The following is a 20,369-nucleotide window of genomic DNA, read 5'->3' as shown; positions in this document are numbered from 1 at the left end:
ACAAACAGCTCTTTGTGCCCTCCCCCCAACTTCTCCCTTGGCCCTCATGTTAATTTGCCTTTAAATGTATCCATCTAATTTATCTAGTTGCTTTTTCTTGCTGACAGTGGAGGGTGGCAGGGGGAGAGACAGTTAAAGGAAAAAGCAATCCCCAGGATAGAGACAGATTCACGCTGAGCTCTGCACTACTGTGTTTCAATGAACTTCATTTCGGACCGGGGACCAGGCTCACTGTACTAGGTGAAGATTTGGGGAAAGGGCAGTTTCATTTTCAGATGAACTTCACCTGTTCACCCTGCCCCAGCCTTAACTGCCTCTGAAGTCCATGGGGTGAGCACTGCTGGGGACAGAAGAGCAGGGTTGGGGATATGGAGAGGGCTGCTAGATTATTTGGTAGCGGAGGGAAGCCCATCATATGATTTCTCGAGTTTGAGCTGCGGCTGCAGCTGCTGTGCTAACACCGGGCAGGTGTATTTTGGACCCGGAACCAGGCTGACAGTGCTGGGTAAGAGGGGACAAAACAGATCCAGTTACTATTCTACTTCTACTCATGCCTTCGCAGAGATCAGGGCATAGGGCAGAGTGGGGATGGCAGCTGCCTGAGTGAGAGTTGGGATTTGGGAATGGGAATCCCTTACTCCTCAGCTCATTCGTGTGCCAGGCTGTGCTGCTGTGGGCACAGACATTCAATATTTCGGGGCTGGCTCCCGACTCATCGTTCTAGGTAAGCCTGGACAGGGCCCCCAACTGGGGACCTAGAGGATCCCCTGAGTGTGATCGGAGTAGTTGGGGGCAGAGAGAAGGTGCAGAGGGTGGTTGGGGTTCGGTTTTTGTGAGGGATCTGGGAACTGTGTTCTGCTGAGGCTCAGACTTTTGGGTCTGGAAGTCGGCTGACCGTCGTAGGTAAGTGACCCGGGGCAGCTCATCCTTGAAAGTCCGGAAGGGTCCCAGGACTACAGTGCGGCTGATCCCTGACTCAAGGAGTTCCCGATTACCAGAGACGAGGAGGGAGGCCCCAAACCTGGGAAGAGGCAGCTGTGGTTGGGAGAGGGCCAATGCACTCTCCCTCCCTAGACTCTCCTTCCTCTGCTTCACTGCCCCTGCTGAAGGGCAGGGCGGGGGACAGGCCATGGCGGGGTAAAGGCATGAGTTGGACTGGGGAGAGAGCCCCGACACATTGGGGGATGGGCGGCCGAGGTTTGGCTGCAGCTCTCTATCTCTGTGTCCTATGAGCAGCATTTCGGCCCAGGTACCCGGCTACTGGTCACAGGTAAGATATCCACCCCACTACCCCAGGCAGCGCCGTTCGTATTCTGAAATCCCTGTCCAGAGGCCAGAAGGATGCGGTTGGAAGGTTCATTCCTCTAAGGTAGCATCAGAAAGCTCTGGTCAATCGTCCTCTTCCCTGTGACTAACCGTCTATTCTCATCCATTCTGCACATTCTGGGCTTTCTCGCATAGAAAAGGAGGTCCAGATTGGGGACCCCAGCGGGGGGACAGGATAGCGGGCATTGTTCTGAATTTCCTAGACATAGGTGAGTGAGCTAGGTATGGGAAGGTGCTTCTTTGGTTTCTAAAGGGAGGAACCATATGGGGGAGGGGAGTGACGATCCCAAGCCTTCTACATTGGACAAAAAAGAGAGGTACAGCTTCTAAAGAAAAAGAATCTGAGGGAGAGCGCATGGGGATTGATAGTGAGACCTTGTGAAAAGGAATTTGGAGTCAGAGGAATGGAATTCACGCACAGATCTGTTGCTGCCTGGATGATTTGGGCCAAAGCATTTCCCGTCTCTGTAACTCAGTTTCCTCATTTGAAAAACGAAGGGTTAGACTAGATGCCTTGTGGAAGGATTTATCTAGTTTTATCTTATCCCCCATTCATTCCAAACTCGTGGCTGAAGCAGAGTAATAGTCCCTAAGGTGCCAATAGTAATTATCCCTTTTTCATAGCGCTTCTACAGCTTTTAAAAGTTTAATTTGGCTTCTGACAGGAGTTGGGAATGTGCGTGTGAGGGTGTGGAAAGCTTTTTATGTCGGACAGAGAAAGAGAGGTACAGGTCTAAAGATGTTTACACGAATTATGCCCCCCTCAGTAGAGCATAAGCTCCTTAAGGGCAATAACTCGGTCACTTACCCTTTTTGTATCCCTCACAATACCCAATCTTGCTACTCTGCACATGGGAAATTTTCTTTAAGGGTATTGAATTATAAACACAAGGTCCCACATCCAGTGTGATGGATTCCATACCCAGCGACATTTAGGTATTTAGTGGTAATGATGATGATTATGATGATTGGTGGATAAAGATGGAGAGCAGAAATGGAGAGACAGGGTAAAGGTCAGAAGAGAATTAGAAATAAGATGGGTTTGAGGGGTTGGCATTCGAAAGTGGATTCTTATTTAGGTTACAGAATCCTGAGTCTCATCTCTTCACCTACTCACCTAGGTATTCTAGTCCCTGAGAAAACCATAGGATTTAGAGTTGTAGGGTACTTGAGAAAGCATCTAATCCAATTCAGCTTCCTAATTTTGGACATGGGAGAACTAAATTTCAGAGAAGTGAGTTGTAAGCATTATTCATATGATCACACAAATTGACCAAGAGTCAGCCCTACTAACTGAAAAACTTATAAGGTGATTGATTCGGGGGAGGGGTCACCACCCTCCTAATATTCTTGATGATTCTAACTCAACTGTCTTCTCAAAGAGAAGCCTAAACTATGGTTGTATTGAATATAGTGACAATGATGGGTTCATAGATTTAGAAGTAGATTTTACAGCTGAGGAAAATGAAATTTATAGAGGTTATGCAGTCAATTAATATCCAAGATGGGATTTGAACCTAAATCTTTCTGGTTCCAAGTCCACCACTACCATGCACTCTGGAGTTTTGTTCATTTTCTGAAAAGGAAATGCACCTAAAATTCTACAGGAGATCTTTCCATTAGTCACTGGTTTAGAGTTCTTTGTGTCATGGAGTTAGACATTAGAAAGAACTTCTGGATATGGAGATACATGAGATCTGAGAAACAAGGGAGCTTGAAGAATTCCTGAGAGGCAAAAGAGAACTTAGTCTGATGGGAATATGAGAAATGTAATTCTTCCTGGATGTCTGGAGAAGGATGAGATAAACTCATGAAATACATGCAAAATAACTGTATGCATATCTATTATATTTTACAATATGCATGTGTATATAATATGTATCATGTTATATATGCACACATATATTCTTCTATTAAATATATGTTAATAGAGATATATACATTCTCTTGAATATACATGCCAAGGAATGCAATGAGTGAGCGGCAGAATGATAGATAGTGCCCTGGACTATATAGATCAGAATTCCTGGATTCTAATCTCAGTTTTTCTACCAAGCAGCCATGTGAACCTTAATCTAAATCACTAAATTTCTCTGAGTACTGTAAAATGGAGATAATACTTAGTATGAGGATAATAGTAAAGTAAGATCATAAATTTAGAGGTGGAAGGGACCTCAGAGGCCATTCAGTCCAACCTCAGCATTTTACAGATGGGGAAACAGAGGCCCAGAAACATAATGTGCCTTGCCCATGGTCAAGCAGGTAGTAAGAGGTGGAGACAGGATTTAAATTCAAATCCTCTGATTCCAGATCCAGAGCTTCTCCTCCTTCTCCACAATTCCTCCATAATACAAAGTAATAGATACATGTAAGAATGTAGAGGGTGGCCAAAAAGTCTTAGTGCAGTTTAAACCACTAAAGTTTAATGATATGATATTGGTGATACAAAGTGCCCCTAAAGGCTTAGAGATTAGCTAAGGGCTAAGATTTGGGGGCACCCTGTATTAGCCATAAGTAGTAGTAGTAGCAGTAGCAGCAGCAGCAGCAGTAGAAGTAACAGCACTAAGTAGCAGCAGCAGTAGTAGTAAGTAGCAGGAGAAGTCCTAACAAAGCAGTAGTAAGTAGCAGCAGCAGCAGTAGTAGTCATCACACTAAGTAGTTTTTTCTGCTGTACAAATCACCCCAGGAGTCATTTGTTTGGATTGAGGCATCAAAAGCCACTTTAAAAACATAAATATGGTATTAAGGAAAAATAACCAGCTGGAAGCAGCCTCAGAGGCAGAGGCCTCTGGTATAACCTCATTGTTTTATGGAGGAAGAAACTGAGGCTAGGAGAGGTTACACGACTTAGAGAGTAAGTACCAAAGGTAGGGAACCACTTAAGGTTTGGCATGGGACAAGGTTTGACATAGAACTATTTTTTTAAAGAATATCAGTTTGGAAGTTGTGTGGAGGATGGACTGGAGAGGGGCGGACACTGGGAAACCAGTTAGAAGTCTATTGTCATAGACCAGATGGGAGGCAATTAAGGGCTAGAACAAGGATGGAGATCGGTAGTAGGAGTAGAAAGTTGTGAAGAACTTCAGGGACCATTGTGAAAAGAGAATCCACAAGACACAGTAACTGACTGGATATTGAGATTACAGGAGAAACTGACTCCACATTTGCAAACTTGGGTGACAAAGAGGACGGTGGAGCCATCAATAGAAATGGGGAAGTTTGGAGGAAGGACAAGTTTAGAGGTCATTCAGGGCAATCTGTCTTAAGTAAGAAGGACTGATTCTTAGAAAATGGAAGAAAAGTAGATTCACACATAGAAAGAGGGGCTATTTAGTTGAACTATAGCACCATTTATCAAGCTTCTACTATGTTGCACGGTACTTTGTTTTGTGCTAAGAGATTTTATAAATGACACAGTGTCTCAGATCTTGAGGAGTTTATGCTCTAGCAAGAAATCTTAAGTATGTATAATAAAGGCAATCTAGACTATAGGGTGTCCCAAAAGTCTTAGTGTCTTTTTTTAAAGAGATGAACCCTCAGCTCTGCGAAATCTGGGAGTCACCTACAAAGATTGATAGTTTTAATTATTTAATTTAATGATAGTATTAATTTAATTATAGCAGATTTAATTAAGGTATTATAGTTTAAAACTTCATTGAGCCTTTTGAAGTATCTTATATAAATAGTGCACAAGAGTTGTATTGTGCTATGATTGATCCCAAATTAGAAAGATCATATCCGCCTGAATAGATCAGGAAAGACTTCCTAGGTTCTCATCTATAAAAAGAGGAAGTTGGAGAAGACTTCTGAGGTCCCTTCCTACTCTCCAATACTATAGTTCAATACTATAATCCTAGATCATAACTGAAGTAAATATTAGATAGAATTGTAGCAGATGTAAGAGATAGTTTGATACAGGGTACTATAAACAGACAAATACGCAAACATAAAGCATCTTCTTCCTCCCTTCACAAGAAGGTCTGTGACCAATCCTGGATATCAACCTTTTTCCATTTTTCAGATGACCTGACCAAGGTGACTCCCCCAAAGGTGACTGTGTTTCAGCCATCTGAGGAAGAGATGGAGGAGAAGGGAAAGGCCACACTGGTCTGTCTGGCCACAGGCTTCTACCCTGACCTTGTGGAGCTGAGATGGTGGGTGAATGGTCAGGAGACCCAAATTGGGGTCAGCACAGACCCTCAACCCTCCAAGGAGCAGCCCGGTAACAACTTCTCCACCTACTCACTGAGCAGCCGCCTTCGGGTTTCTGCTCCCTTCTGGCGCAATCCCAAGAACAGCTTCCGTTGCCAAGTACTGTTCAATGGGATCTCAGAGAATGAGCCCTGGACAAGTAACCGGAGCAAACCCATCACCCAGAATGTCAGTGACCAGATCTGGGGAAAAGCAGGTGAGAAGCATCATGAGTAGGGGCCTAGGGAAAGGGTAGTACCACAGAAGGAGGCTAAGACATCAAAGCAAGGAGAGAGAGAGACGAAAGAAATAATAAAAAGATCAAGAAATAAAGAGAAAAGCAGGGCAGACAACGCCTGGATAGTCAGAGAACCAAGGAGAAAACAGTCCTTTCTCCTAGGAATGTTCCATGATAGATGGGCCTAGGAGACAAGAAGGATCTCTAAGTTAATAAATAAACTAATAATAACTAATATTTATATAGCACTTACTATGTGCCAAGCATTTTACATATATCATTGATCCTCACAACAACCTTGGGAGGTAGGTGTTATTATTGTCCCCTTTTTACAAATGGGGATATTGAGGCAAACACAGATTAGGTGACTAACCTAGGGCCACATAACTATTAAGTATCTGAGGTCAAATTTGAACTTAGGACTTTCCTATTCCAGGCATGGCACCCTAACCACTGAGCCAACTAGCTGCCCAATTTCCTACTGGAGTGAAGCTCTACTTCTGTGCTGTATGGACATCTGCTTAGTGCTGTCTGTCCTAGTCCTTATCAGAGGATCTCCAGGCTAAAAGCCTATTTGGTTCAGCAGTCTATACAGTGCCACCCTGAATTTAACCTCCCTCCATGTCAGTAAGATCATAGCGATGATGTATTTTATAGAAGCAAACTAGGAATTAAGCTAGCAAGCACTTAATTTAAACTGCAATTTTCCTGGCCTTGTGGTAGATGGTGAGGATACAAATAGAAAAGTGAGGCACTCCAAGCATTTCAGGACCAGGACTGGATTTGGAAAGAACTGAAGGATTTAGATTTTTAGAATATCATACTTATTTCTTTAAGAACATGGGTTTGTGCTAACTTGCATGGCCACTCTAAATAAAAGCCTCCTTGAGGAAGCTGGGACCAATTACATATCTCCTCCAATTTTCTCTTTCAGATTGTGGGGTCACTTCTGGTAAGAGAGCTTCTCTTTTCATTTTTCCCCATTCAATGACCCCATTCCTGTGGCAATGGTCTAGGGAGGGAGCCCATGGGTATCTGGTGGGTACATGCCTATCCCCTGACCCAGAAATGATGGGAACATAAGGCTGGGGAGGTCAGCTTTGGTGGGGGATATCTTTGTTCCCACAGAATCCTATCGACATAGTGTCCAGTCTGCCACTTTCTTGTATGAGATCCTTCTGGGAAAGGCCATGCTGTATGGCCTGCTAGTCAGTGCCCTGGTGTGGAGAACCATGGTAAGTGAGGCAAAGGGGAGGGCCAGATGGAACAAAGGGACAATCTTGAACTAACAAACCCAAGGAAGTGTGAGAACCTCATGGGAAGCCACAGATTTGGGGGCATCATTAGGGAATTCCATCTATTTCTGTAAGTTCCCATTTAGTATTATTGAGAATGTAGAGATTCATGGAGAATTTGAAAGAAAAGAGTGAGTTGATGGACCCTAATAAAAAATCTACCTACAGTTTTCTTTTCAGAGGCAGTTTAGGGCCAGTACTGATTTCTGAGCTTCTTGTCTGTAACATGCCCCGTCCTTCAGTCCCACCCCAACCCCTAAGTTCTTTGAAAGCCTGGCAAGGCCCAATTGTGTCTCTTCTTCAGGCCAAGAAAAAGTATTCTTGAAGCCAGCTGTGGACCTGGGAGCAGGGAACCAAGAGCAAGGGGCCTTCATTCTCTCATCAGCCCAACTTGGCTTCTCCTTTATCCATTTCCAGCCTGGGTTTCAGAAGAGGTGCTCTTCCTTCTCGCCTCATCTTCATCCCTCATAGATTTCCTCAAAGAGAACTATGTAAGCCAGAAGGGACAAATGTGATAGATTAATCTTAAAGGAATAAAAATGTCCTGGTGTGGTCTCACTCTTACCCACTGTGTGTCTGCGGCTTGTCTCTACTCCTGGCTTATGTGCTGTAGACTTAGTCATGATAGATGTTTCTAGGAGGTAACTGATAGTAATTTATGGAAAATATCCTCTAGCAGATGAAGAGAATCACCATGATATTTACATGCCCCACCCTCTTCTTTCTCTGAACAGGTAGCGCAAGAAGGGAGCTTAGCCAGGGTGAAGTACTAGTCAGGAGGTACATTGGGGAGAGGACTAGGCAAAGGGCCACCACAATGCCCCGGTTATGAAAGAGGCCTTAGGTGGGAAGAGCATGAAGATAGACGATGGGATGAAAGACAGGTGTTCTAGAAGAAGGGAAGGGCCTGGAATACGAGGCAAATGGTAAATAATAAATAATTGACATTGACATAATGTGTATCATAGTTATGCTAAAGTTTTATTTGTATCACTTGGTGGGAGATAGGGACAGTTTTGCATAGATACTGTGTATTAAAGTTGTCTCAAGAGTGAAGGTCCTGGCCCAATGTATCTTTTTAAGAGACTGCCCTAGATACATCCTTCTCTGTACACATGAACCGAAAGCAGGATCATTCCATATTATCTATTCTTATACACCCACATCATGATCTATTTAAGGATTTAGGCCTGTGGGCTGGTAGTAAACTACATGGTTGGATTATATGTTTAAAGTTAAATAGGGAAGTGACAAGATATACCTGAAGGAGGAAATCAAGTTCTAAACCTGAAATGGAGTGACTTCCCATGGGATAGACAACAATGGTAGATGCTCCAAGAGGCCCCAGAAAGAGAATGAAGAGTGATAGGACACATCTGGGATTAACCAGACCTGCTAAGATTAACTACCAATCAATCAAGCCTTCAGCAAGCATTTGTTAAATGCAGAGACTTCTAGATACTGTAATAGATAAAGCACTGACTCTGGAGTCAGGAAGATCTGAGTTCAAATTTGGCCTCAAAGACTTAGTAGCTGTGTAAGCCTGGGCAAGTCACTTAATCTCTATTTGCCTCAGCTTTCTCAACTGTAAATGAGGTCAATTATAGCACCTAACTCTCAGGATTGTTTGTGAGGATCAACTGAGATAATGTTTTTGAAGTGCTTGGCACAATGCCTAGCACATAGTAGGTGCCATATAAATGCTTATTCCTTTCCCCTTCTACTCTACTATGTACCAATATTTGTAGTAGGCACTGACACTATAGAGATAAAATGAAATCATTTCTGCCCTCAAGGAACTTACATTGGCTCTACATATACCTTCCCAATCTAATTATATACAACACCCCCAAAGGCTTTACTAATTTAAAACTGCACTAAGACTTTTGGGACACTCTGTATATCATTTCTCTTCCTAGGATGTACAGATCCAACCAAACTGACCTTCTTGTATACACTCTATATACCATTTCTGCACCTGTACAGTGATTGTTCCTCATTCTTGGAATGTATTATCTGCTACACCAATATACCAAGCTCCCATGAAAGTCTTAAGGTTCTAAATATACCACTTCACCAGGACACTTAATTGAGTGCAGGAGTTCTTAAGCTGGAGTCCATGAGCTGCTCCCACCCCACCCCCAACCAAAGGGTCCATGAAGAGATTTCAGGGGTCTATGAACTTGGGTGGGAAAATATTTTAATAACAATTTCATTATGATTGGTTTCCTTTACAATTCTATTTTTATTCATTTAAAAACATTATTTTAAAAAGACTTCCATGGGATGCACTAGATGGTCAAAACACAAAAAGGTTAAGAATCCTTGAATGTTGAAAAAGAAGATTCCAACACATTATTGGCCCTGTCCTGCTTATATCAACATCTGACCATTGGTCTTCTCAGGCTTCTCTTCAAGTGTCACATACTTTTTAAAAAAAAATGTACTGGGTGTCCCAAGCTTATTGCACTAAGACTTTTAGGATACTCTCTATATTCATAGCTTTAATTTACTCAGCATGAAAGAGAGCTGAAAGATATTGGACTATTGATAAACTCAGGGTGAAACCAGGAAGTCAAATCTTCTTCTGTTACTCTAATTGTCTTGAAAGTACTTCTTGGGGTAAAGAAGACCTGGTCTTATCTACCTATCAATAGAAGGTGTGAACCCTGACATTCCTCATGGTAAAGGAATTTGGCTGATGAGTCCTTCCTGAAAAGTCTCTAAGTCTATAAGAGAAGGGAGCCAAGAATTTTGATCCCAAGATTACAGCCCCAAAGAAAAATCCCTCCCTTTTATCCTCGAGGACTGATGGCAAAATCAGCTAAGGACAGAAACATGGAACATTCTTATCAGGGTGGCAAGAGTAAATCATGGTTTGGGTACTAAGGGAGTATTTGAGAGCAGGATGATTGTGTACATGAGGTAAGAGAAGAGGAAGCCGCCTAAATCAGTGCTGATGTGGGGGATAAGAGATAATGAGAAAGTCCTTTGTGGAGATAAAAGTAGAAATATTAATAGCTAGAAAGCAAAACTAATAATTATAATAGTTGGCAATTGTACAGAATGTGAAGCATTAGAAAGAGTTCATTCCTGAAGAGGGATGGAGGCTTGGGGGTCAATGCAGATGCTGGCATCAAGGTTCATAGGCTTAGAGCTGGAAGGAATATTAGAAGGCCCATCAAGTTTAAACTCTCAATTTCAGAGATAAGGAAAAAGAGATCAAGAGAAGTTGATGACTCACCCAAAGTCACCCAGTTAGTAAGTGGCACAGACAAAGAATTTGAACCCAAATTCTGTGATTCCAACTAAAGGGCACCTAGGTGGTACAGTGGATAGAACACCAGACCTGGAGTCAGGAAGACTCATCTTCCTGAGTTCAAATATGGTCTCAGATATTTACTAGCTGTGTGAATCTGGGCAAGCCAGTAACCCTGTTTGCCTCAGTTTCCTCATCTGTAAAATGAGTAAGAGAAGGAAATGTCAAACCACTCCATTGTCTTTGCCGAGAAAACCCCAAATGGGGTCATGAAAACTTGGACATGACTTAAAAATGACTCAACAATAACAACCTATGATTATAAAACTAACATTTTTCCCACTGTACCAGCAGAAGGTGAGCAAGTATAGAATTTCTAGGATAGGGTTTCCAGTCAATGTTAGTGGGATGTTTCCTAATGCTGATAGACAGAAGCAGGATATGGGAGGAAAATTTAATAGGGTAGTTGCTTCTCACATGTTGTACATAGAAGAAGCAATGTGTGTATTGAAAATAGTCCCAGATTTACGATTCCAGGCAAAGTCAATATGTCTGTGTCTCAGTATTTTCATTTATAAAACAAAGGAGTTTGACTAGATAGTCTTTAAGATCCCTTATAGATCTAAATATATGATCCTATGGTACCGGAATCCATTCTTTTATAAGATGGAAATCCTAGAAGTTTCCCCCTTCCTTACTCCTACCTCGACAGTTTATGATTATGCACACAATCTTGGGGAGGAAGCAAACAGAATATGACTTTTGACTTTTCTGTTGACATAAACCCCAAATCTCCATTTCCTACAGCTGACTCACCTCCTGAGATCTTTATGTACTTCCTGATCCCACTGGAGGAGAGGAAGCATGAAAATAGACTAATGAAAGAAATACTATAGAGGAGACAAAGAGGGAAAAACGTTTATTATTGAGTCTAGTATTTCTCTTATATAAATAAGATAAATTGCATAGAATTCCAAAAGAAACCAGTTACAGTAAATTAAAAAATGTCATTTTTCCATTGAAGCTCAGAGACCTGAAATCTATAAGGAGTCTGTGGACTCCCAGGTTAAAAATCCCTAATCTACATGGAATCTAATAAAGGAGGATAGTAGGGAAAGATGTATCCTTCTGTCAGTATTATTGAGTAGGGAAGAAAGTGCTCTGACTGGTTGACCTGAATATTATTGGTGGGTATATAGTCATAGTGGAGAAGGCTGTAAGATGAGATGATAAATTTAGAGCTAGATAGGAATTAGGAATTCATGTAGTTCCAACTCCATCATTTTTGTTCATGGGAGGAAAATTTGCCATAGTCCCACAAGAGCAGAACTAAGATTTGATCCTAGGTCTTTTGACTCTAATCCTAGCACTGTTTCCACCCTACCATAGTGATTGCTATGATGGAGCTATCTCAATATCATCCAACTTTCTCTAAGGAAAACAAGGGGAAAAATAATCTTGTAACTTAAATTAGTTTCTCAAACTTGTCTCCTGAGAAGAGGCTGATATAAACATTCATGTTTGCTTAACAGGCACTTCTTCCAAAGCAGAAATTCATCTCTTGTGTTTCCAGTTCCTGCTGCTCAGTCTCCAAAGATCCAGTCATTTCCAGATAATAAGAGAAGAGCAGGTTTCTGAATCCACAAGACTGAAGGACAGGTCAAAGGCCTAAGGCACCTCCTCCTCTTGTAGCCCAGGATAAGATAGAAAACCACATATACTTTGAATTCTTAAACTTACCATATATAGGAAAGAGTAGACCCAGCCCTATAGAAAATGGACAATAAAGAATTGGAGAGGCCAATGAATCTTAGTGAGAGTAAAGGTGGATTGTGGAACTGTACATTTAGATGGGGGTAAGAGAAAAGTCAATGGATCTCTGCCAGCCTCTCTGGTTAGCTCATAGGGCTGCAGTTATGTGGTTATGATACAGCTCCATCAGCAGTAAATTAAAGATGTTCTGTGATGAATCACCCCCATTACTTGGAACTGATTCATGATGTAAAAGAGATTTTATGTGCAATCATGTCTAGGCCATGTATCTGGTCAGTCAACACTCATTCAATGTTTATTACCTTATTATGTAATTATGGTAACAGGAAGGGTCTGATTAAGAAATGGGTAAACAAGAGAGTTCTCCATACTTTCCTAAAAGGGGAACACAATGCTGATGATGCTCTTTGGGCAAAGAAAAAGGAAAACAGACTCAAGACTGGGACAATACAAGGTCAGAGAAAGAAAAAAATAAGCTTAGTAGAAAGGATTGTAACTAGGAAGAAGGGAAATCTCTTAGGCAGCAGGAGAAGGAGGAGAATAAACTCAATTTGGGCTTAGGAAGGAAGAATGGAGATGTCTTGGAGCATTTAGTAAAGGAAATTGAATTAAGAGGAGACTGAGCTAAATGGTTATTTAAATGCATCTGGCCTGAGGGAAATAAGAGCTGTCTTTCAAGACAGACAAAATTGAACATTAATACCTTAGTTGTAAATACTATGTAATTGGGTCAGTATCTCTCACTTCTGTCCCCTTCCTTCCACTCACACAGTCACCTTAATTCAGACCCTCAATGCTCCTTACCACAATAGTCTCTTCCATGGCCTCTTGCCTCAAGTCTCATCTAACTATTCTATCCTCCACACAGCTGCCAAGTTCAGGTTTGCTCATATCTTTTCCCCTTTTCACTTAACTCTGGTGACTACTCCCTAACATGTCCAGGATCATACTTAAATGTCCTTCGCAACCTGGCCCCAATCTATCTTTCTAGCTTTATTATATGTTATTCTCATTCTTCCATTCCTCACTTTAGCCAAACTGACCTCCATGTTCTTCACACACTTCTCTGTTCCCTTAGGTTGTCCCACAAACCTGGGATGAACTTCCTCCATGCTCCCACCTCTTAAATTCCTGAGTCTCTCTTTAAGACTTAGTTCAAGCACTATCTTCTACATGAAATGTCTTTCAATCATTCCAGCTACCAGGAGCTTCCCTCCCAAAATTTTAGCTATTTTATACATGCTCACCTATATACTGCTAGGTATGCCAGGCCTAGAGTCAGGAAGGCTTATCTTCCTGAGTTCAAATCTAGCCTCAGACACTCACTGGCTGTGTGACCTTGAGGAAGTCACTTAATTCTGTTTGTCTCAGTTTCCTCATCTGTAAAATGTGCTGGAGAAAGAAATGACAAACCACTCCAGTGTCTTTGCCAAGAAAACCCCAAATGGGGTCAGGCACAACTGAAAAACAGCTAAACAACAATACACATATAAGTTGTCTTCCTGATAGTTTATAAGTTCCTTAAGAGGTAGAACTGTTTAAGGTTTATCTTTCTTTCTCTGGTGCCTAGAGCAGTGTCCAGCATGTAGTAGCTGCACAATAAATGCTTGTGGATGGACTAATTATCTCTATATTTAAATACTTTTGTTGCAATGACTGGCCTAAGAATATGCTGTTGATTTTACAACTTACAATAAGAAAGAGAACAGGAGAAAAGTGAGTCCATAAGGTCCAATCCTAAGTCTTTGGGTAAAACCAGAACAAATTGAAATAAGTGGAAATCATAGTGTTCCAGGTGTGAATTAGGCTGGGCATCAAATAACACCATTCTCAAATATCAGTGACACGCAACTAGAGCATAAAAACAAATCTTTAAGCTTTCACTAAAGATATTATTCTCTTCTTGTTTGTTCATGTGTCTTCCTTCCCTCAGTTTCTCTGTCAACCTCTGGATCTTAGTTTGAATCTGAAGCTTCATAGGCTTAGTTCTTATAGTTAAGCAAAACAAATAACCATGTCTGATAGAATGTGTGATATTATGTACTGGTAGTCCACCATCTCTTTATGGAGACATGAGAAGCACATTGGATCATCACTCCTCTGGTATCATGTTTTAATTTGCACTTATCTGAATACTAACAATTTGGGCCATATATGCATCTGTTGGACAGAGGCAGGGTGGTGGAGTGGACAGAGAGCTGTCCTTGGAGCAAGGAGGACCTAGGTTCAGGACCTACCTCTGACCCTTTCAGTCTTGGTGAACCTAGTCAAGTCACTTATGCTTGCAGCTTTCTGGGGAACTTTTTAAGATCTTGAGATGCAAAGAAAATGTTGACCTGCATTGGTAGAGGGAATTTCCTCCTGATGGAGTTCCCTTTGCCAGTGAAGTTAGCTCCCATTCCTACCTATATGGCCTGATAGCTCTTCCTCTATGACTCCGTGGCCCTACCCATATGGCTGCTAACTGCTGGCATTCTTTCTTTTTAAAATCATTTGTTACTATCCCTTGGGATAGTTACTATCTCTTGGGAGATGATATTTGGCGTCATAAATTGATGTCAATCCTGTATATATTTTGGAAAGCATATGATATACAAATATTTTCCCCCAATTTAGTTTGTCTTCTTGTTCTAGCTATATTGATTTTGTATACAATTTTGATAAACCATCTAATCAACAATATCTATTTTATTTTTTATGATCGTCTCTGTGTCTTGTTTGGTTAAGCTTTCTGTACCTCTCGGGCCTTTTCCAGTGTGACGCAGTAGAAAGAACAATGCATTTGGAATTGGGGGGCTGGTTTAGAATCCTGGTTTTGCTGTTGTTTTACATGATAGCTAACATTGGCCAAATCACCTAACCTTTTTGAACTTCAGTTTCCATACCTCAAAAAAAGGATTTAATTAAACTAAAATATACTAAGTGCAACTATGTGCAAGGCACTGTGTTAGACACTAAGGGAAAAAAAAGATAAAAAAATGAGTCCCTGCCCTCACGGAACCTTCTACCATGGAAAAAAATTCTTTGTTACCTATAGGATTAAAAGATCCAAATGAGATCATGAATGTGAAGCATCTTGTAAGCGTTAATGTTTTATAGCAACAGAAGCTACTTTTATTTTTAGAATCTTGTGGCTGAGATCAGCCTATGAAGGGTTCAATGGGCCTTGTGCTGGGCCCCTGATGAGTGAAGCCAAGAGTGAAACTAATTCAATGACTGAACAAAGAGATCACTCCCAGAGACCCACCATAAGGAAACGGTTTCAAGTGGTCTAACTGTTGTCCTTGGGTTCTTCCCAGAACACCTTGCTCCCTATAAAATAGAGGAGTATGAATGAGGAGAGTAAAACGGCATTAGCAGGGAAAATGATGCTGGGGTGGAAGGACAGGAAACAGAGAGATGGGGGATGAGGAGAAATGGAGGCAAGGCAAAGCAAGTAGGCGCAGGAATTTCTGTATAACAACTGCATACAGGCTGCTGAGCTACTTATCTGTGAGTTCCATCAGGTGCTAAGTGAGACTTGATACCTGCCCCTACTTCTGTCTTAAAGACATAACAGGATGTGGTTTGACATTTGCTAGGCATTGACATCTGGGCTGCATGTGAAAATCCCTCCCTCAGAGCAATGACGGGAACCACACTCACCACTTCCTGCTCCCCCTCCCCTTCTGAGGCTAGCTAACACCCTGGTAGTAGAAAGAGAACCACAGTGGGGAGAGGGGAGAGGCCCAGTAAGGGAAGTGGGTACCTTAGCTCCACATGAAGCATTCTCTCTACCCTCCAACCTGCACAGATGCCAAGATCAATACACAAAGTTATGATGGGTACTGGAGAGATAGATACGAATGGAAAACAGCTGCAATAACTGCTCTGACCCATTTAGAAGCCCCTCCCCCCAACTCTTTCACTATCATCAGCCATGGTTCACATCCAAAAGTAGAGGTGCCTTGGGGGTGGGGGGCAAGGGAGTGGGGTGGGGCCAGAGGAGAAGTTCTCATTGGAATTCTCCAATCAGAGGCTAGGGATGACCACTTGTTGGGTTCATTATAGTAGGGATCCCTTTAACATGTAGGTTGGATAAGATGGCCACTGATGTCCCTTCCAACTTCAAAATCACATGATACAAGAAACCTAAGACATCAAGAGCACACCCTTCACTCCTTTGTCTGTCTCTTGGGACTTCTAATTGGAAAGGCCCTTCTTTCACTTCCCGAGCCATCTTTATACTCTTTTCTTTCCCAGGATATGTTTCAAAGGCAGCCCCTCAGCCATGACTCTGCTTTCATGTTGCTCTAATATTAACAAACTAGTGCTTACGTGTATATAGACCCTTATGGTCGAAATTTTCTCTACTATTCTATTATCTAATTTAACCCTCAAGGCTCTATGAGGTAGGCACAATAGCGTTATTATCCTCATTTTACAGATGAAGAAAATGAGAACTAGAAAGGATGAGTAACTTGACCAAAGTCACCGAGTTGGTAAATGGGATTTGTAGCCAAACCCATCACTCAAGCTACAGTGACCTTAACCCAGACACACCTGTCAGACTAAACAAGAGCAGCCTGTCTGAGATACCTCATCTTCTTGTGTAATAATACTAACACTTCACATTAACATAGAGCTTTGTGCTTCACAAAGATAACCCAGGCCTATTTACCAGCTGTCTTTCAGAGGAGCCCAACACTTAAAAAACCTTTCATACTCAAACCTGGAAGAAGAGTTCTAAGGATGGAAAGAAGATGGGATGGGAAATGGCTCTCAATGCCTAGAGTCAGAAAGACTTGGTTTCCAATCCTACCTTACATGCTTAAAAACTTCTCTTGTGGGCTTTGATTTTTCCCTGTGCTTGCTTTACCTAGCAATCATAGGCAGAACCACTGGATTTTGCACCGAATTGCGTGTTTTATGTTGGTGGGAGGTAAGGATCACAGATTTTGAGCTTGAAGGATCTTAGAAATGATCATTCCACCACTTTATTTTGGAGATAAGTAAACTAAGACTCAGTGAGGTCATTTGCCACGAGAAAAAGAGCTATTAAACTGGAACTTGAATCTATGTCTCTAGACTCAAAATCCAGTGCCTCTACTGAAATTTGGTTCATTTGTCTTCATCTTGTCCATAATTAACCTGCTCAAGAAGACCAATGAGCACATGCTCAGCATTGTTTTTGACAGATCTCCCACTTCTTTTACAATACCCACAGGGTCCTGAAACACGCTAGGCACAAAGGAGTGCTTTGACAATATCTTTCTAAAAATTCTATTTTCAAACTAGTACGGAAGTGTTCTACATAATTGCACATATTTAACCTATATCTGATTGCTTACTGTCTGGGATGGGAGGGGGGAGGGAGGGATACAATTTGGAACTCAAAACTTTAAATAAAAATGTTTTTAAATTGGAAATGAATTATTTTATTTTCAGTTACAAATTCTTTCCCTCTCATCTCCATAAATACCTTATTAATGGAAGAATAAAAGGTATGTTTTGGTTGTTACTTTTGCCTCCCTATCTGTTAGTACTTTTTTCTGAATGTCTTAATTTATGGGGAGGAAGAGATTATTTAGTATAAAATTGTACTTTGGGTAAGTGACATAACTTAAAAACAGAACATATTTTAAGCATTCTCATGCCCCCTCTTGGAGAGGAAAGGCATAGTGTAAAAGCCAATTTCCTAATAACAAGAAAGACCAAGAGCCAAAGGGACTGGATGATAGTAGAATGTTCAGTTGGAAAGGTTAGCCAGAAAATATATATACATATACATATACATATATATAATATATATATGTATATGTACATACATATGTATGTATGTATACATATGTATATATATATATAGATATATTCATTGCTCCTGGCTGTATATGCCTTCTTCTTGCAGAGCCATCTACCTCTTATTCTCTCCTTAAATAATTTAAAATACTTTTCCATGAAGCTCTTACTTCACAGACTGAAACTTACTTTCTATCCTTATCCTATGCCATCTCCCTCTTGGCACTATCTGCTTCTCTAGTCCCTTTCTTTTTTTTTCTAATCCCTCTTTCTATTTCCCTTTCTCTTCTACTTTTTTTAAACAATTAGAAGGATAATTACATATTTGTCCCAGGTTCCTACTTGATCTTCACTGACCCCCTATGTAAGGATATCATCCCTATCTCTTCCTCTCAATTCAGGCCTCCTATGGGACATCCTTAGAGACATCTCAGTTAGAATTAGGTGAGCATTTGTTGATCTGGAACTTCAAATGCCTATTTCCAGAACCTTAAACCCGAGGATTAAGGCACTAGTTACAATTTAACTAGAAATCCCCATGGAACTACACCTGAACAGGCACTATCTTGAGCAAAAAGAGCAAGGAAAGAAAGGCAGATTGGTGCATATATGTAATGACCATATAAGAAAAGATTATCTTCAGACTGGAGAAAAATATGATAAAAAAGGAGTGTGTGGGGCCATGTCTGTTGGTGGGTTAGGGTCTTCTCAGGCTCATGACAAGGGTGATGGCATGAGCTAACAATCTTGATCATAAACTCAGGTTCAACATGGTTGAGACAACATTCCTATCTATCTGCTCACTGACCTACTCCCTCTACCTTTTCTTTTTTCCTCCTTTCTTCTTTGTCTCTTTCTTCCTGGATATCTCCATGCCAACCCTTCCTATCTGCAAATATTGTTACTGATCTTACTATCCTGACTCTCAGCTCTCTAGAGAGATGAGCTGGAGTTTGTGGGAGGAACAGAGAAAGGCGCGTCTTATTTTTTTAATTAGGTTCAATACCCGTTGTCAAGGAAGAGAAGGAATCAGTATCACTATGTGGTCTGGGAGGGCTCTGGCAGTGGATCTGAAAGTGTTGTCAGCACCTAGAGTGAAGGAAGAGTTTTTGCGCAGCTACCTGCCTCTCTCAGTTCAGTGTGAGGCTCCAGGCACAGAGATAGGAACCTGAGTCGGTGACAAGGAGTTTCTGGGAGCTGAGCTGGAAATGGCCCTTCGGAGTTCGCTTGCCTGAGAAACGTTGGGGCATCGTATCCTCCACCTGGTTTAGGCTTAGGGAGTAGGACAGCAACTGTAGAACCCCACCTAGGGGCTGATGATACCAGTAGAGATTGGGATCTGATGTCCCTTCTGTGGAACACTCCAGGAGAAGCTGGCTCCCTTCAACCTGCAGCTTGGTGGTTGGCCATTGGTGGATTTTCTGAGCCCCAACACCAACCTCTGTGGAAAATGTGAAAGACTGAGCATAGATGAGACAACTTAGCCAAAAGCACTTCCCAACCCTCTAGGGACAGAGGCCAGCAAGCAGGAGGGTCCTAGGGATATCCAGAGATTATGGAGTGTGGGGGTCAGGGAAAGAGGGAAGCTGAGATACGGAGGCAGACACTGTCGAGATTGAGAGCGTGAGGGAGCAGAGGACAATGGTGGAGAGATTTAGTAGGAAGTATTCTATACTGTTTCGTAGGGACCCTGAGTAAGCAGACAGAAAACCCGGGCTTTAGGCAGACCCATGACCTAAACCCCTTCCAGGTAGTCATGCAAACATCAAGAAGGACTAGAAAAGAAAAGGAAGCACTAAGATTCCAAGACTGAGAGAAGGGTGGATTTTGGGGAGGGGTTCTCAGTGCCAGGGAAGGGAGGCTAACAATAAGAAAACAAAGTGGGGCTCTTACCTAAGAGGGTGGCCAGGAGAAGACACAAAAGGGAGTACATACTGCAGTCCAACCTTCAGCTGAGCCTGTGACCCAGAAATCTCCTTCCTCCTGCGCAGGGATGAGGGCAGGCTCCTCTTTAGGGATCTGACCAAAAAAGTAAGTTGGAAAGTGACACTCTGAGACTCAGAGGTGGGGCTGGTTTCCCATAAGAATGCCTGTGTTTAATCACTCTCTCCACTTAGACACCCTGACTGTGTTATGCCTTCAGTATAATTTGACTAATGTCTTCCATGTATGAATATAGCAAATGGTTCCTTATTAATGGGTAAACATTAATAAGACTTTAATAGTGAGATCATAGGCTCTGGGATGTGAACAGTATTCAGGACTTAAGGGGGAGGAGATGGAATTTGTTGATTGCAGGAGATTAAATGAGAAGTGAGACCACTCCTGGGGCAGTGTTTGAATTGAATGGAAAACCTAGGAGAGCTAAATAGTTGACGCCTCTGTAAGCAAAGTTCCTAGGACTAGGAAAAGTGACTTCCAAGTGAGGCAATTGGGTCCCTCAATAGTGTAGCTTTATCCTTCCACCTACCCTTGCCTCAGGCATTTTGCTTAGGGTATTGAGCAGAAT

General features: G+C 41.8%; 2 gene segments (V, D, J or C); one reads left to right on the top strand and one right to left on the bottom strand.

The window, feature by feature from the left end:
* The first annotated feature begins 847 nt into the window (after nucleotides 1-847).
* LOC118850488 lies at nucleotides 848-7,614 on the top strand. The segment is given in 5 exon segments: nucleotides 848-903; nucleotides 5,348-5,734; nucleotides 6,690-6,707; nucleotides 6,884-6,990; nucleotides 7,355-7,614. Coding segments are annotated over 4 exon segments (474 nt in total).
* Nucleotides 7,615-18,990: 11,376 nt separating this feature from the next.
* LOC118850996 lies at nucleotides 18,991-19,821 on the bottom strand. The segment is given in 2 exon segments: nucleotides 18,991-19,301; nucleotides 19,754-19,821. Coding segments are annotated over 2 exon segments (351 nt in total).
* Between the last annotated feature and the right edge of the window lie 548 nt (nucleotides 19,822-20,369).

Source organism: Trichosurus vulpecula, chromosome 5, assembly GCF_011100635.1.
Source record: "Trichosurus vulpecula isolate mTriVul1 chromosome 5, mTriVul1.pri, whole genome shotgun sequence".
NCBI classification, from domain to species: Eukaryota; Metazoa; Chordata; class Mammalia; order Diprotodontia; family Phalangeridae; genus Trichosurus; species Trichosurus vulpecula.
Note: the sequence above shows the minus strand (reverse complement) of the source record. Positions and strands in the feature narration are given on the sequence as shown.